At 37.4% G+C, this 27,553-nt stretch overlaps 1 protein-coding gene across 2 annotated transcripts in view; it reads left to right on the top strand.

Moving 5' to 3' along the window:
- Positions 1–4,545: 4,545 nt before the first annotated feature.
- Positions 4,546–27,553, top strand: part of LOC132231112 (putative selection and upkeep of intraepithelial T-cells protein 1 homolog) — a 49,580-nt gene continuing 26,572 nt past the window's right edge. For both annotated transcript variants that reach the window (XM_059689666.1, XM_059689665.1), the window contains exons 1-3: positions 4,546–4,676; positions 24,256–24,333; positions 26,244–26,588. In XM_059689666.1, the coding sequence (XP_059545649.1) occupies positions 24,261–24,333; positions 26,244–26,588 (418 nt within the window). In that variant the 5' untranslated portion in view covers positions 4,546–4,676; positions 24,256–24,260. The remainder of the gene's footprint in view (positions 4,677–24,255; positions 24,334–26,243; positions 26,589–27,553) is intronic.

Here is a 27,553-nt window from a genome sequence, read left to right as displayed (position 1 = left end):
GAAGGAAATGTGTTGGAGGCAAAGGGAGAGAATGATGTTTCTCACTCTTTTCTCTCTTTTTCTCCTCAAATATTCAGAAATAAGAACTCAGCTGGGATAATGGAGTAGGTGAAGGAGTAAGAAGTCCATTTCTTTAACATGCCCCAGATTCAACTGTTTTTGACATATATTTAGTATCTTATAAGATACTAGAGGCCTGGGCTTGGGGCTGCAAAGGGTTTGCAGGCTGGCCACACCCCCAGTTGGGGTGGAGGTCCCTGCTGGGGGGCGGGGCTGGCCTGGGCAAGGGGCTGTGGGTGGTTTGCAGGCTGGCTACACCCCCAGCTTTGTCAGGAAGGATGTCCAAAATGACGTCCGGAAGACGCCTGGTCTATCCAGTCTAATTAGCATATTACCCTTGTATTAGTATAGATAATTGCAAGAGGAAGAACTTGCCATTTTCAGAAATATTTTGCCTAGTGAATGGTCTATGTCTCCATGTCTTTCAGAATTACCATGTTTGCTATTGAGCTATGATCAAGTTTCTCTGGATGATTGGTGAACAGGACAATGGTCCTTAAGTTCCTCTTGTCCCAGATAAATGCAAGTGGGATGTCAAAGTCATTTTCATATTCATCATATTCATATTTAATTGACTCAGCAACGACCTTTGTCCAGTGGTGTGGTAGTTTGTTTCACAAACATGAGACTTAGCTCCATTTAACATATACAGTAATACTTTGAGAACAGAATTAATATTTTTCTTTTATGAAACTTTGCCCAAGATCATGCAGGATTATAACACAGGCCAGTGTGACTATCTGTTACTCCACATTTACTTTATAAGGTATGTATGTGGGGTTATCCCACAGACTATGGAGCATCAGAGTTTGGAGTTCCCCTTAAGAGGGGATGCAGGAAGTCCATAAAAGAAGAGTCTAGGACCTACTTCAGATGAGGCGGGTTGAGCATGCAGTTATTCAGCAGACTGGCAGGGTTAGGATCCAGGAGCTCAAGGATAAGCTAAAATAGCCCCCAAGAGCAGCTTGGGTAGGGAGGTCCTGTAATTGCTGGGTTTTGTTTTATTTTGTTTTGCTGTGTCTGAGCATCCACAGCTAACCCTATTGTTTGCAATACTCTGAGAAAGGGCTTAGCATATGCTTTGTTTTAGTGCTGCATGGCGGTGCCCTCGGCAACAAAATTGGTTGGGTCAAGGCAAGGGGCAGTGCTAGAGAGTCATTCTCAATAATTCAGAAGGGATCATGGCAAAGGCAATGGCCACACATGGGATACCAGGCAGGTACACAGACAAAGGCAGACCAAATCCCAGTGATGGACAGCTCCTGTAAGCCACGTCTGGGCAAGGCTTGAGAAGCCACTTGAATTCTGACCTGGGAGAAGTGGACTGGAGGAGCCTCAGACATGTAAAGTAGGAAAGTAGCGGATGTCTGCTATGTTTGACATGCCCACTCAGATCTCAAAGGCTTCTCAAATCTGACAATACAAATATTAAAAGTGTGGGCTAGCTACCTCAGAGAAAAGGCTGGAGTAGCTAGTATTTCAACTCAAGTAACATACAAAGACGATTTGTATCTTTCTGAAGTCCATTTACAGAGCATAGGGTTTCCTGACCATAGCGGGTACTGACATTGAGTTCCAACTTAGGTGATTCATCCCTTTCTGCTCCTGAGTAAGAGAAGATTTTCACCAAGAAATCAGAATGGTGCCACAGCAACACTTCATTTCAACAGTAATAAAGACTCAGTCTACTAACCTGCTCAGGCCTCCAACAGCACTGACACCTCCCCACTCTGGTCTTCCTTTTGAAAACAATGTTTCCTGTCATTGTCATTGTAGGCCATTTCAAAATTCAAATTCCTGCAATCTCTTCTTCTCTTGGATTCTTTTATACCTTTACTCTTTCATTTCTTTTTTTCTCTACTCATTCTACCTATTGGCCCAGTATACTCATTCTATGTAAATTCACTCTATCCATATCTTCACCTTATTTTTATAATTCTTTCTTCCTCCCTCTCTTGGTTAATTTTATGTGTCAACTTGGGTATTTGATGGTTCCCAGTTTTTGGTCAAACATCAGTGTAGATCAGTGATGGCGAACCTTTTGAGCTCGGCGTATCAGCATTTTGAAAAACCCTAACTTTGGTGCCGTGTCACATATAGAATTTTTTTGATATTTGCAACCATAGTAAAACAAAGATTTATATTTTTGATATTTATTTTATATATTTAAATGCCATTTACCAAAGAAAAATCAACCAAAAAAATGAGTTCATGTGTCACCTCTGACACGCGTGTCATAGGTTCACCATCACTGGTCTAGATGTTGCTCTACAGGTATTTTTAAGATTTTATTAATCTTTAAATTAGTAGGCTTGTGGATAGATCTCATGCAATCAGTTAAAAGTATTAAGAGAAAAGATTGAGGTCCCCTGAAGAAGAAGGGATTCTACCTTTGGACCCGAGAAAGCAACATTAACATTTCCCTAGGTTTCCATACTCCTGGACAGATCTACACATCTCAGACTTGACAACCCCCACAATTGCATGAGGTAAAATAAACCGCTGTGTATATATACATCCTATTGGTTGTGTTTCTCATGAGAATATTTACTAATACACTCCCTTAAGGAAAACTTGACTCAGCCCCATGGAAACCACCTCCCACTGAGTGGGTGTCACTAACTGCTTTTTCTCTCCCACAATAGACCACAGAGCCAGGAAGCAGAGTCAGCATTTTATCAGCCTCCCATTTACTACCTCAGAAGTCAAATTCTTTTCTGATCAGGTAAAAACCCATCTTTCTTTGTTATTGGTGCTATCCAACCAAGAGAGTACTACTTTTATGTTTCTTACTTTTGTCATCTACCAACCTCCACATCACTTCCACTCAAATTCATTCAAGATAACAATGTCTGACTCTAGCCTATGTATTTGGGACAGTGATATCTATCTTGAAGGGTAGTTGTTGGAACTAGAGCCAATATGTAGAAAATACCTAACTCTGTGTGACCACTGGTAGTCACTTGATACATAGGAGTTATTAGCATTTATGTTTCTATTCAGTTTCTATACAGGTCTTTGTATAACCAGATGAGGCTCCAATGACCATAAGGACAAGCCATCCAACAGCCCTTGTCTCAAAGTTCTTTGACCTTCATTCCAAAAACTTCCACCCAAACTGCTCTTTGGCCACTCATATCAAAGCAAAGTACTGTATCTTGTTAGTTTAAGAGGGAAGCATGTTCCTTAAAACTCCCCAGCCACTTACCACAAACTAGTTTTACATATTTCAGCCAGAAGAAAGACTTACTTAAGAAAACCATTTCTGTAATTTCCATAAAAAGAAAATTTCCCCAACACTACTGGTCTCTTGCTTCACCACTGTATGCTTCCCATCAAAAGAAGAGAAGGTGTTATGGTTGGTTGGTGACAGCATTAGCCAAATTTTTTTCTCAATTTGCTTGGAGATAATTTGTCAAAAGCCAGTGACCACAGGGATTCAATTTCTTTTCTAAACTCATACCAGTGTAAAATCCTAGACAGTATATTTATTGTCCAAGCACCTATTTCTTTTCAGGTGGTCCCAGGAGGATAGGAGTGGTAAGGATGGGTAATTAGGAAGCCCATTTGAATTTTAAACTGAGCCAGCAATTTTATCAGTGATAAAGAGTTGTCATTTATTAGCCTTCTTAGACCCACTTGTCATCATCAAAACCTGCTTTACCTGTCTGAAATCTTAAAGTACATAATACTGATTTATGACCATATCTTTAGACCATCAGGCTTTCTCACACATTTTCCTACTATAGCTAGTCTTTTATCACATGAAGACATAACCCTAAACTCCCTCTATGCTTTGTCATGACAATAACCAATGCTGAATTGATCTCATTCCCAACAGGGCTCTGGACATGTGGAACAGGAACTGTTGGTGGCTGTTGTGTGGAGTTTAATGGGCTTTATGCAGTAGAAATCTCTAATAAGTCACTGTTGAGAGACTGGAAGGTCCCGGATGGACACATGCAAGATACTGGTTCAAGCTTCAAATGGGGGAAATGTGTGTTTGAGTGTGACCATGTTATACACTGAGATGCCCTACAGTGTGAACCATGAGAGTCCCTGCTGGGCAAGCACAGTGCCCACCTCAGTGGCTGATGTGAAGTCACAACCTCACTCTGGACTCTCACTTACAAAATACCTCATCTCTGCTAACCTCTTGACCGTAATTACCAATGGGTCAGATTCAAGTGTCTTCTTTGGGTAAGCCCTTCTTTTTACCACAAATGTGAGAATTATTTTAATTTCCTAAGTATTTCAGAAAACAATGACAATTGATGATACTTCCAATTACAGAAGTAAGAGAATTATCACAGACAAAAAAGTAAAATACAAAATTGAATTTGTAATGTGATATTTGACGGGGGATTTTCTTCATTTAGGAGTTTGGCTGCTACTTAGATGTACTTATGCTGCTGTTTCTGTTGCTGGTGGTGACTTGCCTTGGCTTGACTCGAGTCTGCTCAGTTGAATCACCACTGTGAGTGAGCTGGTTGCCAGTGCAGTTCTGCCTTGCTTCCTTCTCTTTATATAGCAGCAACATTATCAAGGTGGTGCTTTTAGGAACATCCAGGGAGCAAGGACTTGTTCAAATTTTGAATGGATTAAATCATATACATGTGAGTAGTCTAATCCTCTTCTTCCAATCTAGCAGTGGCCATTCTCAGGGTACATTCTGTAATTTGTTTTTTTAAAAAATCTAGTTTTTCTTACTATGCTGGCTCCTGTTCTGCTCTCAAAGGGAAATTTGCTACTGGCCTATTTAGGGAAAGCTCACAGGGGTAAATTGATTCCATGATGAGTTCAGAGGCACACAGTTTCTGGGAAAAGCAGATGCAGAAAATAAGTTTGCCTTCTCTTTTGTCAGATAGGTTACAGACACTAATAGAAATAGGACATGCAAGGAAATGTGTCCACGTTCAGAATAAGAACAAGGGATACTCCTTTTTAAGACAATAATTCATTCTGATATTTCCTTTTGGCCAGTGTCATTTAAAAGGGTCTCCCTCAGATTTAGGGCGCTGCCATATTGAGACACTGAATATAGCAGTGCCCTAAAGATGCCACAGTGTGATGATTTAGAGACAGGACACATTCATGATCTCCTAGTGGAGCTGTATGAACAGATAATAAAGAAATATATAATATATAAAATATGTAAAAAATATATAATATATAAAACATGTAAAATAGGGGTCTGTTATCTATTTATTTATTTAGCTTCTTTTAAAAGTTTATTTTTCAATTTTATTTACATTCAATATTATTTTGTGTTATTTTCAAATGTATAGCATAGGGGATAGATAATCATATACTTTATAGTGATCCCCTTGATATTTCCAGTACCCATCTAGCACCATGTACAGTTATTACAATGTTATTGACTGTATTCTCTATGATGTACTTTACATCCCCATGACTGTTTTGTGACTACCAATCTGTACTTCTTAATCCCCTCATGTTTTCACTTGTCCCACAACCCCGCTCCCCTCTGGCAGCTATCAGTCTCTTCTCTGAGTCTATGAGTCTGTTTCAATTTTACTTATTTTGTTTTTTAGATTTCACATATAAATGAAATCATATGGAATTTGTCTTTCTTTGACTGACTTATTTCATTTAGCATAATACCCTCTAGGTCCATCCATGCAAATGGTAAGATTTCATCTTTTTTATGGACGAGTATATCTACACTAATAAAAGAGAAAAATGGTAATTGGCGTACGACGATACCCTTTTCATTGGTTAATCAGGACTATATGCAAATTAACTGCCAACTAAGATTGGCAGTTAACTGCCAACAAGATGGCGGTTAATTTGCATATGTAGGCACAATGCAGGGAGGTGAAAGGGAAAGCAGGAAGAAGCCCCTTGCCACTGACAGTGATCGGAAACCCAGGGGGGAGCTAAGAGCTGGGGGGCAGGGCAAAGGCGGCCCTGGGGCCACCTTTGCCCTGTCCCCCAGCCATGATCAGAGAATCAGGCGCCTTTGCCGCCCTGGCCAGTGATAGCAGGAAGTAGGAGTGGAGCCAGCGATGGGAGCTGAGCACGGTCGAAGCTGGCAGTCCCAGGAGCTAGGGGTCCCTTGCCTGGGCCTAAAGCAAAGCCCACGATCGCGGGGCCGCTGCAGCTGCGGGTCCCCGCTGCCCGGGCCGGACGCCTCAGCCAGAGACATCCTGCAGGGGCAGGGGCGGAGCCCACGCGATCGCGGCGCCCCCCACTGCCACTGCAGGTCCCCGCTGCCCGGGCCGGACGCCTAGGCCAGAGGCGTCTGGCCTGGGCAAGGGGCCGATCCTGCGATTGGAGGGTGATGGGGGTCAATGCCTGAGGGCTCCCAGTATGTGAGAGGGGGCAGGCTGGGCTGAGGGACACTCCCCCCCTCCCCACACCCAGTGCACGAATTTTGTGCACCGGGCCCCCCTAGTATGTGTATATATATATATATATATATACATACTATGTGTATATATATATATACTATGTATATATATATATATATATCCCACAGGTTTTTTATAACTTGTCTATTGATGGGCACTTGGGTTGCTTCCATATTTTGACTATTATAAATAATGGTGCACTGAACAAAGGGGTGCATGTATTCCTTCAAATTAGTGTTTTGGGTTCTTCAGATATATACCAAGAAGTGGAATAACTGGTTCATAAGGCAGTCCCACTCTTAATTTTTGAGGACCCTCCGTACTGTTTTCTGTAGTGACTGCACCAATCTGCATTCCCACCACTAGAGTACTGGGGTTCCTTTTTCTTTACATTCTCATCAACATTTGTTTGTGGATTTATTGATGATGGCCATTCTGATACGTGTGAGGTGATATCTCGTTATGGTTTTAATTTGCATTCTCTGACAGTTAGTGGCATTGAACATGTTTTAGTGTCTGACAGTTAGTGTCTATTGACCATCTGGACATGTGTCTATTCAGGAGAGGTGTCTATTTAGGTTCTCTGTAAGGGCATGTTTTTTAGAATAGCAAATCTTCTGATCATATTTGACTTCCATTATTTCAACTACATTATTACCTAGTCTCCTCCCCACCCCCACCGCCAAAATTATGTGGAGTTTGCTTGAACACCTCTCCAGCAAGGGAATAATTGGGTATAACTATTATAGTCTTCATGTCAGTAACTAGTTATGAAGCTGTAAATAATATTTATAACTTTTTTCATTAACTAATACAGATTCCCCTTTATCTCACTTTAGAGCAGTGGTTCTCAACCTTTTGGCCCTTTAAATACAGTTCCTCATGTTGTGACCCAACCATAAAATTATTTTCGTTGCTACTTCATAACTGTAATGTTGCTGCTACTGTTATGAATCATAATGTAAATATCTGATATGCAGGATGGTCTTAGGCGACCCCCGTGAAAGGGTCGTTTGACTGCCAAAGGGGTCGCGGCCCACAGGTTGAGAACCGCTGCTTTAGCGAATCAGAGTTCTTTACCTGTTAGGGGACTCTAATCTTCATTCCTAAAGCATTTGAGTCTTTAGTGGTCTTGCCTTTATTCATTACTGTGGTCTTTAATTAACATCTACTACTGAATTTGAAGTAATTAGATGTGTTCAAAAGAATCCCCTGGATTCCAGGCATAGTCTTCTCTGCCTTGAGAATGTCTATTACCCTTTAATAACTGGATTTCAATACATTTTTGTCTATTGATTCAGTAGTATAAGGAACCCAAATTTGCCAAGTGGCAGTCTCAGCTTCCATGTTACCAGGGAAATATTGCTTACATTTGTGAAGTTATTCCTCCCTTGAGAAGACCTTTAAACTGACAGAACTCAAAATTATGGAAATGGGGAGCAAGGATTCAGTGAATGGATTATTGGGTATGATAGTAAGAGAACCTCTCCCACTTTTGTCTCTCTAGTCTTGAACCCATGCGTTTTGGCAATTGAATTAAAAAGCACCACATGGAAATCATTGATTCGAAGATAGACTGATTCTTATGGGGTAGTGTTACAGCCTTGCAGAGGGTGCTTTCCAGCAAGCAACATACCTGAGTCTTCAATAGGATATGGCAATGACCCAGAAGGCCAGCTGCTTCTGTGTAAAGGAATATATGGTATGATCCATCAATTTCATAAGTAGGAGCTCATTACAGTACTTTTTTAAAATATATTTTATTGATTTTTTACAAAGAGGAAGGGAGAGGGATAGGGAGTCAGAAACATCAATGAGAGAGAAGCATCAATCAGCTGCCTCCTGCACACTACCCACTGGGGATGTGCCCGCAACCAAGGTACATGCCCTTGACCGAAATCGAACCTGGGACCCTTGAGTCCCCAGGCCGAAGCTCTGTCCACTGAGCCAAACCGGTTAGGGCATTACTGTACTTTTTATGGTAAAATTAGTTCCTGAACCAGAAACCATTTTGTGTGGAACACCATGACAACAATAAAGCATTGTTATAAATTTGCTCTTAGTGAATCTGGCAGGAGCACTGCAGCCAAGGAAGGCAAATGCATATACGGGATAATTATCCACTCCAGTAAGGACAAATTGTCCTTTTTCACTATGGTGGCAGAGGTCCAATATAATCAATTAGTGGAGAATGGTTTCTCATCCAGAGGAGTACTTGAAAACATGGGGCTTAATGTTTAGCCCCTGCCATTGGCAATTGGGCAACCGGTGATGTCAGTAGGCAGAAACTGTGGGGAGGGAAAATCCATCTTGTTGAGCTCATGCATAGACCTCATCACACACCACAGCTGCTTTGAATATAAGCCCATTAAACAAACACTAGGGTTGCTCACAAGAAAAAGTTGATTTACATCCACAGAATGGGGCACCTCATCCACTTGATTACTGAAGGCTTTCTTTGCAATAGGCAACCTTGAATAACTATGCAAAGAATTTATGAATATTTCTATACATTGTGCTCATTGTGAGTGGTACATTCACACAAAAACTTTACTAGACTGCCTGTCATTAATCTTCCTACTTCATCTATTTCAAGATTCTGACCAGTTGGCCAGTCTAACAGTTGTTGTTATGAGCCAGTGCAGATCTTTATGGTCACCTAGTGTCTCATTATGAGGCATCTAGTCTCGATCAGAGCCCAGGGATAAGCCAGACGCTGATTCTCTCAAGGAGAAAAGTTAATTGCTGAAGATGGTCTGCCTTTTTTTTTCAAATCTGTAGAAATTTACATGGTTATTCCTGAAAATGAGAGACTCAATCTGATTTCAAAGCTCAATATACGCTAATCAGGACAATATGGCTATTGATGTAAAGATACACAAATATATATATATATATATATATATATATATATATATATATATATATAAGCGACCGTCACAACCGAAACAACTGAATGAATGAATGAAAAGGCTGCGTAGGGTGACCAGGCTGCAGGGGGGGGGGCAGTAAGGGGAGTCCAGACCAGCAAGTGGGATAGTTGGGGGTGACCAGGCCATTGGGGGGGCAGTTAGGGGTGATCATGCAGGCAGGCAGATGAGCAGTTAGGAGCCAGTGGTCCCAGATTGTGAGAAGGATTTCCGACTGCTGGTTTAGGCCCGATATGGGATCGGGCCTAAACCGGCAGTTGGACATTTCCTGAGGGGTCCCGGATTGGAGAGGGTGTAGGCTGGGATGAGGGGACCCCCCCCATGCACGAATTTCATGCACTGGGCCTCTAGTAGATTAACAAAAGATAACAGAGTCCATAAATAGACCCAAATTTTCTGCACTTTGAACCTTTATCAAAAATTCGTTATCAATATATAAATCTATCCCTCTGTCGATACAACACTGTTTTGATTAGTATAGCTTTCTAATACAACTTGAGATTAAATAGGGTTGGGTCTTCAACTTTGTTATTTTAAAAAAAATTATTGGACTTTTCTTATATAATTTTGATGTATTATATAATTTCCTCAAAACAATATGCATGGATTTTGGGGTTAAGCTTAGTTTATAAACAAATTTCAAAGTATGGACTTATAAACAATACTGAGTCTTAATATATCTCTCTACTCAGGTGGGTCTTCTTTAATTTCTAAGATGTTTTGGAATTTTCATTGTAACAATTCTATACTTATTTTATTAAATTTATTTTGATGTGTTTAGTTTTTATGTTATTATAAACTGTATTTTTTAAATTCAATTTTATAATTATAATTTATAGTATCTGAAATAAAATTTATTTTATTTATTGGTGTTATTTCCTATAGTCTTTTTATATTTATTTGTTAGCTTTAGGGTTTTGTTTTTATGTAGATTCTGTGGTTTTTTCTATACATATATTCATGTCATCAGTTAATAGAATAAGTGTTACTTTTTTTTCTGATCTTTATGCCTTTACTCTTGTCTTCTTGCACTGAATTGGATAAGTACAATGTTAAATAGAAGTAGTAACAACAGACATACTTGCTTCAGGCTCTAGCTCAGGGGTCCTCAAACTACGGCCTGTGGGCCACATGCAAATACAAATATTGTATTTGTTCCCGTTTTGTTTTTTTACTTCAAAATAAGATATGTGCAGTGTGCATAGGAATTTGTTCATAGTTTTTTTTTTAAAACTATAGTCTAGCCCTTCAACGGTCTGAGGGACAGTGAACTGGCCCCCTGTTTAAAAAGTTTGAGGACCAATGCTCTAGCTTAACAGAAAGTGTTTAACATTTCATCATTAAATATGACATTAGCTGTAGGTTTTCTGTAGATACCTTTTATCACACTAAGAGAGTTTTATTCTATTTATATTTTGAGAAATTTTATTATGTGTTGAGTTTTGTGAAATAATTTTTTCTTCATTTGTTGAGATGGTCATATAATATTTGTCATCTATTTTGTTAATGATGTAAATGTTCTGTTCCACTTTTTTTTTCACCTTTTCTTCTAAGTTCAGTTTGGATTCTAGTTTTCACTCTTCAAGTTTTCTGACCCCTTTTTTTGTGGTGTCCTATCTGTGATCAAAGCATTTAAACTATTTTTTTTAAAAAAAATCTCTATTATTGAAAGTATTACATATATCCCCCTTTTCTCTCTAAATTAACTCTTTCTATATAATATCCTGTATTTATTTTTTAATGTTTTAAACAGTGTCCATAATACTGAAGAAATCTTCCATCTGTTCACTCATATTGTCACTTTTCTAACTAGATATTTTATTCTATTTTATTATATTTTCTTAAAGTTCTTGAGTTGTAAATCAAATATCTAAGCCATCTCTAGGTCTGCTTCTACTGACTCTTTCCTCTTGTGATGTGTCACATGTTATTGCTTGTTCATATCTGGTAAATTTTATTGCATATCAGACAATGATGTGCTAATTCTAAGTACTGAATGCTAACTCTAATCATAAAAAGATATGTTTCTTCTTTTGTCAGGCTTCTAATATGGGGGACTAAAATAATCTAATTTGTAGTTGACCTGCATTATGGCAACCTCAGCTTTTGTTTCATTTAGTTTCACTACTTACTTGAAGTGCTTTGGGCATGGGATCAGAATTTCCTTTAAAAGGAATCTGGGAGCAAGCTGTATGAGATATCTTTATGTTCTACAACCCAGTTGTCATCTTCCTGATCTCTGAGACATCTTTCTCTGATTTATATTTAAACTACCAGCTTTTTTGTTCACTGAGGAATTCTTTTTGCTCTCTAGTCATAATTTAGCGGTTCCCATTTCTTAGAAGATCTTTCACTGCCCTATTTCTCTGCCCCAAACTGTTAGAAGGCCAATACAATGCTACTGATGAATGACTCTCTAGGAAGAATTTCTCTCATATTTTCTACCTTTCCCTCACTCTTCAGCAACCACTGTCTTGTACTTGAGGGACATCCTGCATGCCTCAGGTGATCTCTCTCACCTCTTATGCCTTGTCCCCAGTCTTTTGTATGCTACTCTCATGCACTGATTGAATTCCCATGGGAAAGAGTTGGTGTTATATTCAGACTTGCTCTGTGGCAAGAGCTAATCAGCTCAGCCCACATACAACTGTTAAAAGTTTAATTTATTTTGCCCATGGTAAATTTCCCCCCTCTGAAAATTCCACCAGAGATGAAAGAAGCTAGAAGCAGGTTTTTATTCAATAGATTTTTTCCCCCTGGAATTTAGTTCATTAGGTTTCTTTGAGTTCTTAGCTCTCTCATGGGCTTTAAAAAACTATAATTTCATAGTTTATCAACATTCTAATTTTTAGGGTGGGAGTAACAGTCTTTTATTACCCAAAAATTGAAACAATTTTCAACTTTTTTAAAATTTATTTTTATTTTTTTAATTCTTTATTAGTTAAGGTATTACAAATGTGTCCTTATCCCCGCCCCCCCGCCCCATTAACCCCCATCATCCCCTCCCGACTCATGATCTCATCCCCCTGTTGTCCATGTCCATTGGTTTGGCTTATATGCATGCATACAAGTCCTTTGGTTGATCTCTTCCCCCTCCCCCTCCCCCCGCTACTTTCCCTCTGGGGATTGATAGTCTGATCACTGTTTCTCTGTCTCTGCTGATGGGCACGTAGGCTGTTTCCAAATCTTAGCTATGGTGAATTGTGCTGCTATGAACATAGGGGTGCATATATCCTTTCTGATTGGTGTTCCTGGTTTCTTGGGATATATTTCTGGAAGTGGGATCACTGGGTCAAATGGGAGTTCCATTTTTAGTTTTTTGAGGAAGCTCCATACTGTTCTCCACAGTGGCTGCACCAGTCTGCATTCCCACCAGCAGTGCAGAAGGGTTCCTTTTTCTCCACATCCTCTCCAACACTTGTTGTTTGTTGATTTGTTGATGATAGCCATTCTGACAGGTGTGAGATGATACTGCATTGCCGTTTTGATTTGCATCTCTCATATAATTAGTGACTTTGAGCATGTTTTCATATGTCCTTCGGCCTTCTGTATGTCCTCTTTCGAAAAGTGTCTATCTAGGTCCGTTGCCCATTTTTTGATTGGATTGTTTATCTTTCTATTGTTAAGTTGCATGAGATCCCTGTAAATGTTGGAGATTAAACCCTTATCAGTGATAACATTGGCAAATATGTTCTCCCATGCAGTGAACAATTTTCAACTTTTATCAATAGTACAAATAGTACAAAGAATAAATATGCCCAGAGACTCCATAAAGTTTTATTATTTGTCCTAATAAAGTTCTTTTTAGCAGAAGAACCCAATCCAAGATTATACATAATATCTACTTTTCAGGTCTCTTTAGTCTTCCTAAGTCTGGAAAATTTCTTCAACTTTTCTTTCACTTTAGTCACCTGGGCATTTTTTATAATTATAGGACATTCATTTTGTAGAACACTCTTCAGTTTAGATTGGTGTGATGTTTCTCTTTGATTAGACTCAAGTTATTACTCTAGGCTGAAATACAACATAATTAATCCTATGTTATTCTCATTGCATTGTAACTGGTGGAATATGATGTTGTTTTGTCCTATTTCTGGTAGGAACTTTGATCACTTGATTAAAATGTTGTTTTCCATATTTCTCCATTGCAAAAATAAGTTTTACATATTTCCCTCATTTTTATTGATAACTATTTTGTGGGGGAGATTATTTGAGATTATGTAAAACCTCATTTCTCCTTTTACTTTTACCTACTAAGGCTTAGTATTCATTACTGTGACTTATCAAATTAATTATGATGATGATGGTTGAAATGGGTGATTTTCTACTTTCCTCATTCCTACTTACTTTTTAGTTGGTACTCAACTGTAAGAAAAATATTACTTATTTATTTATTTATATGTTTATATCAGTTTGAACTCATGGGTTTCTATTTTAGTCAACAGATATAATCCACTACTGTATTATCTACTTTGAAACTCAAATTGCCCCAAGTTAGCCAGTGGGAGTCCTGAATTCTGTGTCCCCATCATATATTAATTTAAGGCTCATCTTGTTTGGTGTTTGTTTTTACACTATGACTCTGGAATTAGTTATTTGTCTAAAGAACTGTGGTTTCATTGAGAATGGAGTGGTATTTAGAGACCAAGAACTGGGCGTTATATATACTCAATGCTACTGAAATGCTAGTACTCCTAGGCCCTCTCAGTGGATAGAGATCAGAAAGAAAGGAAGGAATAAAGGGAGGAAGGAATTATATACATATATAATTTTATCACTATATATGTATGAATATCTGTATCTATGTGTGTCTATATCTACATAACTAAGAATATATATACCTGCCATACTATTCCATACCAGCCATACAAAGGAGAATATTGGAGAAAACAGGAGGAGCAGCTAAAGTAAGCCATCTTGTAGGAAGACACTGAAGATTGATCTTCTGTTGATCTAAGATAATTATTTGGTAAAGACTTTCTAGTGTACAAGACACAACTGTGTTCAATTGTATATATCCACCATTAGTTTTGTTTTTACCTTGTCCTTTGCTGTGTTATGACTCAATGTGGATTTGTGTTTCTATAAATTTTATTTGTGTTATTTCATGTTAAACCTTGAATAAATGCTTCCTTATATATAGATACACATACACATACACGTATATTTATACATTTATTCTCTATCTACCTATATATATTAAAATTCATGCCTTAAAACCAATTATTCTAACTCTAACAAAGTCATAGAATCTATTCTAATTTTCTTTCCATATTTGTAGCTCCTTTCTTATACTGTAAAAAGCCTGGCTCCTGTTATTCCATTATTTGTTGTTTTTTTTAAAGTTCTTGACTTATTTTACTATGAGGTAATGATAAGTGAGTTGTTCTGGAAGGTTATGTGTATATATATATATATATATATATATATATATATATATATATATTTAGTATTATTTTGTTCCTTAAATGTTTGATTTGTTTAAATTCACTAGTAAATTTATGTGGGCTGTTAGTTTTCTGTGTAAAAATATTTTAATTATAAATGCAATTTCTTTAATAAAAATGCACTATTTATATTTCTTATTTCTTGTGTCAGTTTTATTTCTAAATAGTTGTTCACTTAATGTACATTGTGAATTTATTGTCATAAAATGTTCAAAATCTTTATTTAATTTCTACCCAAATGCCTCCTTTACACAAATGATATTGGCAATTTGCTTTCCCACATTCTCTTTTGCTGTTTTACAAAAGCTATATCAATTTTGTTAATCTTTTCAAAAAACCATCTTTGTATTTAATTGATTTTTCTCCATGTTAATTTTCTATTTCATTGATTTCTGTTCTTGTTTTTATTTAATTTCTTCTACCTTCTAAAAGTTTGTTGTGCTTCTGTTTTCCAGCTCCTTTAGGTAGAAGCTTAGACATGAATTTAATCCTTTAATTTTTTTTCACATAGGCATTTAAAACTACAGTTCTCTATCTAAACTCTGCTTTAGCTGCACCCTACATATGTCGAAGTGCTGTGTTTTAATTCTCATTTAGTTCATAATATTTTCTAATTTCTCTTCTGAATTCTTTTTTGATACATGGGCTATTTGGTAATGCATTGTTTAAATTTCAGTCATTTGACTATTTTCTAGATTAAAATAGATGGTTTCTATTTTACTTTCCTGAAATAAGAGGACTTATTCTCTAGGATTTTAATTGCTTGTAATTGATTGTGACTTGTTTTAAGTATTTGATCTGTCTTGGTGTATGTTCAGTTTCTGGGTATAATCTTCTATAAATATAATGTTAATTTTTAATAGGATTTTAAGTCTTCTTTATCCTTATTGATTTCAGTTTACTTTTCCTGTCAATTACTGAAAGAGGAACATTAAAATCTGCAACTATAGTTGAGGATTTTTCTATTTCTTTTTTTAGTTTGGTCAGTTTTTCTTAATGTCTTTTGAATCTAATTAGGAGCATACATTATTATGATTGCTATGTTTTCTTGATGGGTTATATTTTCATCTTATGAAATGTTCCTTTTTATGTCTGCTAATACTTCGTCCTGAAGTCTGTTGTCTGACAATAATATAGTAAGATATTAATTGATATGTCTGCTGTTGAGATGATATGTCATTTTCAAGATTTTACTTTTTTTATTATTATTAGTTAAGGTATTACAAATGTGTCCTCATACCCCCCATTAACCCCCAACCTCCCCCCACCCCCACCCCGCACACTCATGCTCCCATCCCCCTGTTGTCCATGTCCATTGGTTTGGCTTATATACATGTATACAAGTCCTTTGATTTTACTTTTAATCTTTGTGTCTTTATATTTAATGTGTCCCATCTTTATCCATTGACAAAATGAACTGTGAGAAACATTCTCTTACATGTCTACCTGGGCATCTGTGAAAGAGTTTCTTCAGGTATATACCCAAATATCTCCTTAGTATATAACAAATATACAAATCCTTAATGTAATGCTAAATTAAGAGATTATATTCCAAAATAGATGAGTTTATGTTCACTCCTACCTATTGTAAATGTTTGCTCCTATTGTCCCAACCTTCATCAATATTCAATATTACTCAACTTCTTAATTTGCTCATTTGATGGGTGAAAAATTGCATTTACCTGATTAGTAGTAAGATTATGAATTTCTTTATACAGATTTATCTATTTGGTTCTACCCATTGGTGAATTTCTTATTCACACAATTTATTTATTATTATCATTTTTTAAAATATATTTTTATTGATTTCAGAGAGGAAGGGAGAGGAAGAGAGAGATAGAAACATCAATGATAAGAGGGAATCATTGATTGGCTGCCTCCTGCACGCCCCCTACTGGGGACCGAGCCCACAACTCATAGCCCACATGTGCCCTTGACCAGAATTGAACCTGGGACCCTTGAGTCCGCAGTCTGACGCTCTGTACACTGAGCTAAACCTGCTAGGGCCTTATTCACACAACTTAACAATTTATTCGTTATTAGTATAGATATTTAATTTAAAGTTGTAAAATTAATTTTCCTATATGGTTTGTACTGTGTGGACTTATTAAGAAATCCTTTTCACTCCAATGTCACAAAACACATTATCCTGAGTTTTTATTTACTTTTTTTTTTCATAGAGTGAGCTATTTTCTTCAGGAATCCATCCTTGTTCAACTGATATATGGTTCTACCTGTTTTAGTCACAGTTGTGGCAGGGAACATAAGGCAGATTCAGATTAAATTCTGAAGATAATCAAATGAAGAAAATGTTTATTCAAGAGTAACTGGAATTAAGTGAGCTAAGAAGATCCTCAAGGTCTCGCTAATGATGAGTTATCTCCCCTCGTCATTAACAACAAAGGACAAAATAGTGTTGCCAAAGCCTGAGAGATCCAGACCTTGGGTGATGGGCCATGAGCTGGATCTGTAATTGTAGAGAATGAACCAATTGACTGAATTGTGGGCCAAAACCAAAGGGAGCAGGAAAGAGACAGTCTGGCCTCTCCTCAATGTTTTTTTTTTTCTAAATATGTCTTTTTAAATTGATTTTTAGAGAGAGAAAAAAGGAGAGGGATAGAGAGATAAAACATAGATGAGAGAGGACCTTCATCATGAGAGAGTTACATCATTGATCAGCTGTCTCCTGCATGTCCCCTACTGGGGATCAAGCCCACAACCTGGGCATGTACTCTGACCATGAATCAAACTAGCGATCTCTTGGTTCCAGGGTCAACACTCAACCGTTAAGCCACACCCAGCTGGTCCTTTTTCCAATCTTTAGTCCCCTATCCATGCCCTCCATAGGCAATAAAGTAAAGGATCCCAAATTATTGAGTTGGTAGAGGTCAGAGGAAGCTACAGAAGAAGGAAAAGAAGGGTAAGAATGGATCTGAAGGGACAAATGGAGAAAGACCAGCTTATACCACATATATCAAAAGCTGAAGGTAGTGTTTTTGACTCCCTATTCTGTTTCATTTGGATTTGAGTTTTCTAATACCAGGACTACTCTGTGTGTGTATGTGTGTGTGTGTGTGTGAGTGTATTTTCTTCTACTATAGTTAATTAATATACAGTAGAATGAATTTAAAAACTTTGTTGTTCTATCATTATCTTAGCTATTAGTAAACATTAATTCTTTCCCATGATTTTGAGATTAAACTATTTTATTATTTCTAATATTCTGTTAGCACTGTATTATAACTATAGTGAATCTATATATTAATATGGGATAATTTAAAATTTTAATTTTTCCCCTCCCTGAATATTATGTAGTTATCTAATTATTTAGGTATATAAAACATTTTTTAAACTCCAGCTCTAACCGGTTTGGCTCAGTGGATAGAGCATCAGCCTGCAGACTGAAGGGTCCCAGGTTCGATTCCAGTCAAGGGCATGTACCTTGGTTGTGGGCACATCCCCAGTGGGGGGTGTGCAGGAGGCAGCTGATTGATGTTTCTCTCTCATCGATGTTTCTAACTCTCTATCCCTCTCCCTTCCTCTCTGTAAAAAAAAATCAATAAAATATATTTTAAAAAACCCCCAAAGAGAGCTTACACATTATTTAATTTAATTAAGCTGGAGGAAAGGGGTACTATTTAAAAAATTATTTGTGTTTATCATCTTATCACTTTCTATGTAAATTATATCATCCACACTTATTCATTTTTCTTCATTTATAATACTGCTACACTGACATCTTTATTTTCTAATTGTGTTTGATAAAAACTTTACTTAAAGAGAAAAATTCCAAATAATTTTCCTTATTAAATATACTTTTTATGGAGATGTCTATAGGTAGCCTTTACAACATAAAGGTGATCCTTTATATTTTCATTTTCAAAGATTATACCCATGATTTAAATCTTCCTAGATACAATATTCCTAAGATACTTTATTGTGAGTTTTTCATCATAGAAAATTTAAGTGATTCAATCTTATGATACATAATAAAAACATTTTTTATGCTCTATTTTCAAGGAGAGGCAAGTCAAGTTAAAGCTTGTCCTTGAGAATTGTTGTTGAATCCTGATGGCAAAAGTGAGTTTGAACAAAGTCCTACACACTGGGTGGGGTTGCCACCTTCAGATTTTTCTGTGAGGGGATGTGCTTTCATCTTAGACTAGAAAAATAAGCTGTTGTACACAGACATTCATTGGGGTGTATGTTGTATATGTGTTTAAGGGTGTGTGAGGAGGATATCCAAAATATCTGGGAGGAATCAGGTCTTTAACAATCTCGAGAAGCTGACCAGTCTTGAAATGTGTGCCTTTGGCTTTCTTTGATCATGTTTAAGAAAATCATAAAGGTAAATACTGAATAGCTATAAATAGTGTTCATAATATATTTGTATTAAAGAATAACAAGCTGAACAACCATGTAACTGCAACCCAAACCCATTTAAGGAAAAAAAAAAAGACATGACAGTTTCATCATTAAACAAGATGAAAGAAGACCGAAGGCGGGTTTCCAAGGCAAGTGGGACAGCTTTGTCAATTCAAGGACCCAGGCTCCCTCTGTCTTACTTGGTGCTCCGCCATCTTCTGCCTCTGGCTTCCACTTCAAGATTCAAGGTATATATGAAGTCTAGCTGTCAGATGACATTCAGTCTGACTCCAAGGAGGAAGAGAGGAAGGTGTGCCTCTTGCCTTTAGGGATTAAAGAACGTTGTTTATAGTTCTGTTTGCATTGCTTTGGCCAGAAATCAGTCATACAGCCTCACCTTGCTACAAGGAATCTGAAAAATGTAGCTTTGTTTGAGTTGTTCAAGTTCCTTCATATACACTGGATGTTCTTTACTAAGGAAGGAAGAGAAAATGATTCTGTTTAAGAGACAACTAGTGATTTGTATGATAAGGATTAATTAGTATATGTTAGATATTAATCCTATGTTAGTAGTAGGTGTTTCAAATGTCTTCTTCTATATCAGAACTTGCCATTTTACTTTCTTTATAATGTCTTTAGATAAACATGCTGTTAAATTTAATGGAGTTGAGTTTAACATTTTCCATTCCAATTTTATTCATAGTTTGAGAAAGTTGTCCATATTCCAATTTCATAAAAATTATATTACTATTATCTCCAGGTCCATTCATGCTGTTCCAAATGGTAAGAGTTCCTTCTAAGCAAAATAAGCCAGTCGGAGAAAGATGAATACCATATGATCTCACTGATACATGGAATCTAATGAACAAAATAATCTGATGAACAAAATAGAACCAGAAGCATGGATACATGGAACAGACTGATATGTCAGAGGGCAGGGAGGTGGGGAGGGCTGGATAAAAAGAAGAGGAGAGATTAGCCAAAGAACATATATGCAACAATGTGGTGAAGATCCAGGGGAGGTTGGAGTGAGGGCTGGATGGAGTGGACATTCCCAGAGGGGAATGGGGGACATCTGTAATAGAATCAACAATAAAAAAGAAAAAAGTATATTACTATAAAATTATTCAACATTTTTATAGCTTTGACTTAGCTTATATATAGCTTATAGACTTAGAATCTCCACTTCACCTATGCAGCTGTCTCAGCGCCATTCATAGAAAGTAATTATTTTCTTAATTGATTTGCAGGGCTACTTCTATCATCGATCAGGTTTTCATGTGTGTTTGGGTCTATTTGTTGATTTATCTATTCATCTATTTCTACATTAATATCACAACTCTCTTTTAAATTACAATAATTTTATAATAACACATGATATCATTTAACTCATTTTATCACATTCTTTTTCTTTATTTTAAACTATTTTTAGTATTGACACTGTTACGGATGTCCCCCTTTTTCCTTCCTTTGCTCACCTTCATCCAGCCCCTGCCCCCGTTCCATCTGGCCATCACCACACTATTGTCTGTGTCTATGGGCTGTGCACATATGTTCTTTGGTTAATCCCTTTACCTTCTTTCATCCCGTCCCCTACTCCCCCCTTTCCTCTGACATTGCAAGTCTGTACCGTGTATTCATACCTTTGGTTCTATTTTGTTTTTCAGTTTATTTTGTCCATTTGATGCCATATCTTGGCTCTTTTTTGACCCATCACTGTTCTTTCTATGTTTTGGGGTCATAATTTTAAGATTTATAATACAAAACAAAATAACAACCAAAAACTTCAAAATTTTGACTGAAAGTGCAATGAATCTATAGAATATGTTATGTAGAAGTCTATGATATTGAATTTTCTAATCCATAAACACTGTGTCATGTCTCTGGGATTTTAGAATACTGATGTAGTATCTTTCAATAGATAGTATTAAATTAGAATGTCCTAATTTCACTAATAAAAATTTTTGCATTTTTGGTACATTTATTTCTGAGGACTTTATATTTTTGTTGCTGTTTTTTAACGATTGATAATTGCAAAAAGCTATATATGTTAACTGTTGTTGGCAGAAATGCAAGTAATTTTATAATAAAGAAACAAAGTATCTAAAAATATTAATTCTATGTAAAATCACAAATTGATTAACACTCAGTTATTAACATTTTGTTTATAAGTTTGTTTGTTGGATGTTGATATTATTTTGGGTTATATTTAGGCTTACTGTTAGGATATTTATATTCCTAATGTAGTTATTACTAATAATGTCATCATGGAGTTTATTGTACATGTCTCCTGGTCATATATGCATGCATTTCTTTGATCATGCACCCAGATGTAGAATTGCTGGATCACAGGCTGTTTATTTTCAACTTGAGTGGAAGATGTTAAAGTGCTTTCAAATATAATAGTCCTTCTTACCTGTGGTTTCACTTTAGGAGGTTCAATTACCCATGGTCAACCACGGCCCAAAAATATTCAATGGGAAATTCCAGAAATAAACAACTCATAAGTTTTTAATTGTATGCCATTCTGAGTAACATGATGAATTCTCGCACTGACCTGCTCCATCCCACCTAGGACATGAATCATCGCTTTGTCCAATGGATCCACACTGCTTATGCTACCCACACATTAGTCATTTAGCAGCTCATGGTTATCAGATCAACTATTGTGGTAACACAGTACTTGGTTCCAGTAGCCCTTACTTTACCTAACAACAACTCCAAAGTGTAAGAGTAGTGATGCTGGCAATACATATATGTCAAAGAGAAGCTGTAAGTGTATGCACATAAAGGAAAAAACATAGTATATATAGGGGTCAATACTATCTATGGTTTCAGGCATTAACAGGGGGTCTTAGAACGTATCCCCTGCAGATAAGGGGGTACCGCCATATCATTGTACCAATGCACTCAAACCAGACATGAACACAAGGAATGCCCAGGACACATTATACCTCATCCTCATCAAATTTGCATTGTCAGCCTTTTCCACTGTAGTCATTCTGATGTGTGTGGCAATTACATTGTGCTTTTAATATGCATTTTCCTGACTCTTAATGAGGTTCTACATCTTTTCTTATCTTTACTGCTATTGGGGTATTTTCTATGTTGAGACTGTTCGGGTCCTTTGCCTATTTTTCTTTTGGCCTATCTTCCCTAAAAATCATTTGTGTAATTCACATTTTAACATATATGTTCAGGATATGAGCTCTTTTATCATTTGAAGTTTTTCAAATATCTACCCCCAATCTGTGTCATTGCTTTCAGCTATATTATTCTTTCCAATTCAATTTCCTTTTTAATGGATAGATTAAACCATTGTAAGAGACACTTAACCTGTAACTTTCTCTCCTTTAATACATCATTTTATATTCTTGTATTACAAAACACAAATCTCAAAATGGAATCACATCATTTATATTTGCATGTAAGCACTCCATATTCTAGCAGGTAAAAGCTAATATTTTATTTATTGACATATTTGAGATACTTCATCAACCCAACTTTGCTTAACTGTTGAATATATGAACAGATATGTCCCTCAATCCAGCTTGCAAATGCCTATCTCCATATCATAGCAGTGTCTCCTCTTTTTCTATCTAGGGTTCCTAGAAAAAGAGCCCAAATTTATTACTAAGAGTTTATTAGAAGGGGATTGCAGTTTAGGAAGAAAATGGATGGGGGAGCCCAGCTAGTGTGGCTCAATGGTTGAGTGTCCACTCATGAACCAGAAGATCATGGTCAGGGCACAATGCCTGGGTGTGGGCTCAATCCTCAATAGGGGGCATGCAGGAGGTGGCCGATCATTGATTCTCTCTCATCATTGATGGCTTTTTTTTTTCTCTCCCTCTTCCTTTCTCTCCCTTCCTCTCTCTGACATCAACAAAAACATATTTTTAAAAAAGTGAGGGGAAAAATTAGGAAATAAAGCAAGAAAGGAGCAGCATTTATCTGTTTGCTTATTCTTGTTACCTGTTAATACTGTTGTGTCATAAATCAGCGAGTGAGATACAAGATGCCTTAATGAGCCAATTAATTAGGAATCGTTTATTGCATGCGGGCCCACAGGGAGGTGTTTCTTCCAAATCTCTGAGTGAAGTCACACAGAAAGTTTTCTGTATTTAAACCTTTTGAGCTTCTTTGTCTACAGATTTTACAAAGAGCTCTGTGTGAGTTATTGTTACAGACAGTTTGTAATCTTATATACATAAAGAACAAACATTTGGCATACGAATATGGGAATTATTATCAGTGTTAGTCCATTATGTTAGATGGCTAGCTTGACAGTTAAGTTTTTATCTTTTTCTATTATTCAAGCTAAAACAGTTATAGAATAAGAGACTGTCTAAAAATGACAGAGTTTACAGGACAAGGGACTATCTAACAATAGCAAAGAATTTCAAACAGCAGTTTTTATACAAGATAGAGGTTACTATGCTTCAATACGCCTTTTACATCTGAGTGTTTTGACTTAGCCCTGCTGGGCAGCTACTGAGAAGTCTAGATCCCTCCTCCCTGATGTGGCATTTCCTTTGAATGTAGAAGTAGTGGGTGAGGCCAGAAATCCCATAGATTCAGGCTTGTCAGAGCCTGCCCATTACAGTGATCTTGTCAATGTTTTTCTAAAGCTGGTCTATCCCCCACAGCAGAAGGCACACAATACCCCCATTAGGAAATGAGGCCACATCAGAAGCAGCAGCCAGGGCTCTCCATTGACAAAGTGGCTCAGGCCAAGGGGCAGCTGAGGCCGAGTGAGTGTGGAGATGTACATAGCTGGGTTCTGTATACCTTTATGTTCTCATCTACCACAGCTGCCCTTCAGAATAGTAATCTGAGGAAGGCAATGAGCCACAGTAAGAGCACAGGAAAGAAAGAGAAGAAGAGAGCATCTCAATTGGTCTGAATTTGTGGTTTGACTAAGTCAGTTGGTTGCACATCAATGGGAATTCTCTAGAAAGACAGGATTTCAAAATTATCTGTGTGTATGTGTGTGTGTGTGTGTGTGTGTGTGTGTGTGTGTGTGTATGTGTTACTATGATTCTTGCTGCCCAATCCCACAATTGCTATTGCATTTTCCAGGTGTGATGGAGCCTTCACTTTCCTGTGTGTCTGGATACTTTGTGACCTTTCTCCTCTTAGAGATGGTGCTCACCTCGGGTAAGGATATCTACTCTTTTTCATGGTGTATCACAGTAATAAAGAAAGATCATGGTGCTGAAACCGGTTTGGCTTAGTGGATAGAGCGTCAGCCTGCGGACTGAAGGGTCCCAGGTTTGATTCCGGTCAAGGGCATGTACCTGAGTTGCGGGCACATCCCCGGTGGGGGATGTGCAGGAGGAGGCTGATCGATGTTTCTCTCTCATCGATGTTTCTGACTCTCTATCTCTCTCCCTTCCTCTCTGTAAAAAATCAATAAAATATATATAAAAATTTTTTTTAAAAAATAAAAACTTTAAAAAAAAGAAAAGAAAGATCATGGAGGTAACTGACAATGAATGAAATGAGGACGGTTTCTCGCTGATGTTTTTCTGGTTCCACCCTTTCTGTTATAGTTTTGAGGATTGAAATGAGGCTTTAAACAACTTGTGATTAAGACATGTTATTTCAGTGACTGAATCTTTCTCAGCCTGACTCCATCCACAGTGCTGCAATGATGTGCCTAGGAGATGAGACAGAAAAATGTCTACCATCTTCCCCTGGGATGCTCGAATTCTCACTGGCAAATCATAATGAATATACCCCTTATGTTTAAGAACAAAACACGATCATTTATGTGACTATAAGTTTAGTAGAACCTCAGGTAAAGAAGATGGTGTGAGCTGGAACTGTGCACAAATTTTTCTAATTCAGTAGACCTTAGGTCTGATAATTCAGATTCCTTATGGTGAGAAGGAAAAACATTGTCAGCAGAGACAGGAATGAATTTGCCATAGGTGAAAGGAACAAAACCTCAGAGTATGGGAGGAGCTGTGTGATAGTCACCTATAGCTTTAGAACAGGTTACCCCCCAAATGAATGATTTAAAACAACCAACATTTTATTACATTTCACAGTTGGTGGGTCAGGAATTCTGGCTAGCACATTCTTCTGTTCCACGTGACACAGACTGAGGTCAATAGGTGTATTCAGCTGGTGGGCAGGGTGGTCTGAAGAACCCAAGGTGGTTTCATTCATGTCTGGAACTTTGATGGAGTAGGCTGGAAGGCTGGGATTGTCAGATGGCATGTCAACACGTGGCCTTTCTGCCATGCTGGACTCAGGGGAGTTGACTTCATTTTGGCAGCTCATGGCTTCCAAAAAGAGTGTTAAAAAATAATAAAGGAAATAAATTAAAAGAATGAGAGCTGCTAATCTCTTAAGACAGGCTCAGAAATTATTACAGGTCATCTTCTGCCATATTCTACTGAGCAAAGCAATCTCAAAACATACAGTTTCAAGAGGAGGGGACATAGACCCTTTATCTTCATGGAAGTCACATCAAAAAATTTGTGGCCATCTTTAATCCACCAAAAAGGATACTGAAAAAAGCAGCTGTGTGTTTGATAAGTAAAGGATGTTGTCGGGCAATAGTGGTTCACATCCTACCTCTAGACAATGGGAGAATCTTCCATTCCTTTGCTAAGGATTTACAGAGTGCCTAGTAGGCACAGACAGTGTTTTATGCACTGAGGATAATGAAGAGAATTTAAAAAGGAATAAGACAAAACTATGCTGTCGCATGACTTACATATTAGTGGGCCATGAGAGAAAATAAAGACAGAAGTTAACAATATCAGGTAGTGGTATGTGCTATGAAGACCATGTAGGTATGATTAGTGGAGATGGTAAATGGGTAATCATATAAAATCTCCTAAGGAGTTGCCATTTAAGCTGGGACCTGAGAGATAATGAGGCAGAGTGTGGAGGTCAGAGTGAGGATACTCCTGAGAGTCAAATTCAGAGTAAGAAAGAACTTGGCATCAAGAACCAGAAAGAGGCCAATGTGTCTGGAGGAGGTGGGGGGGTCTAGGTGAAGCATATTTCTGTGGCTTTCACACTAAAATCTTGTTCTCCAACTTCCTTCACAGAACAGTTCACTGTGCATACTTCCAGGAGCCGCCAGGTGGTCCTGGCAGGCGGGCACACTGAGCTCAGCTGCCAGCTTTCCCCACCAGAGAGTGCGGAACACATGCAGGTGGGCTGGTATCGGGATCACTACCAGCCAATTTCCATTTACAAGAAGGAGAAAAAACTCTCTGGAAAAAGCACTCAGAACTATACAAATCACACAGTGCTCCTGAAGGATGCCCTGGGAGAGGGCAAAATGACCCTCAGGATCCATAATGCCAGTATTACTGATGAGGGGAAGTACCACTGTTTCTTTAAAGATGGTGACATCTCTGAAGAGGCCGTCGTGGATCTGAAGGTAGCAGGTAAGGGCAGAGGAATCATCCCTGGGTTTCCTAGGTAGTGCTGCTCTGGACCCATGATCCAGAATTCATGATTCTGGGCCATGAGGAAAAGGTCTCAGAGCATTTAACAAATCTATAACTTTTATAATGTCTAGAAAAATACATAGAATAATGTAATAAACTAGATACTTGGTTAATAATTTATTATATTTACTTCTGACCAAGTTATCATCATCTTTGTACTCATCAATGATGCCTTTCGCTTATTCCCTTTCCAAGAAGTAACCATTAAACTCATTGTCTCCGTTGGTTTACACAAAGGCATTCATAAAAATATTATTATTTTGTGTGTTTTAAATTTGCACAACAGTATCATTATGCATATTCTATTGACCTGATTATACTATTAGTTTTTTATTTTTATATCAATCGTGTTTATTCAAGTGGGTACAGTTCATTCTTTAATTACAGTATAGTTAGTATTCCACCCCATAAATATATGACTGTTGATTTATGTATTCCCATATCAATGGACATTAAAGTAGTAGACAAATTTCTGTTCTTATGTTAGACTGTAGTATTTATGTCCAAGAGTTCTTTTAGGATATATAGGTTGCAATTAAGTTACTAGGCCATTGTGTACAAATATCTTCAAATTATTAGCAGTTACCCACCAACATAATTGGGTCAATTTATATTTGATTCAAGTCATGTAAAAGCTACATTCACACCAAGACTTGAAATTATTATGCTTTTAAACTTTGGCAAGTTTAAAAAATATTTGTATTGATTTTAGAGAGGAAGGGAGAGAGAGAGAGAGATAGAAACATCAATGATGAGAGATAATCATTAATCAGCTGCTTTCTGCATGCCCCCTACTGAGGATTGAGCCTGAAACCTGGGCATGTGCCCTGACTGGGAATTGAACTATGACTTCCTGATTCCTAGATCAACACTCATCTACTGAGCCACACCTGGCAGGGCAA

The sequence above is a fragment of the Myotis daubentonii genome, chromosome 3 (genome assembly GCF_963259705.1).
Source record: "Myotis daubentonii chromosome 3, mMyoDau2.1, whole genome shotgun sequence".
In the NCBI taxonomy this organism is placed as follows: Eukaryota; Metazoa; Chordata; class Mammalia; order Chiroptera; family Vespertilionidae; genus Myotis; species Myotis daubentonii.
Note: the sequence above shows the minus strand (reverse complement) of the source record. Positions and strands in the feature narration are given on the sequence as shown.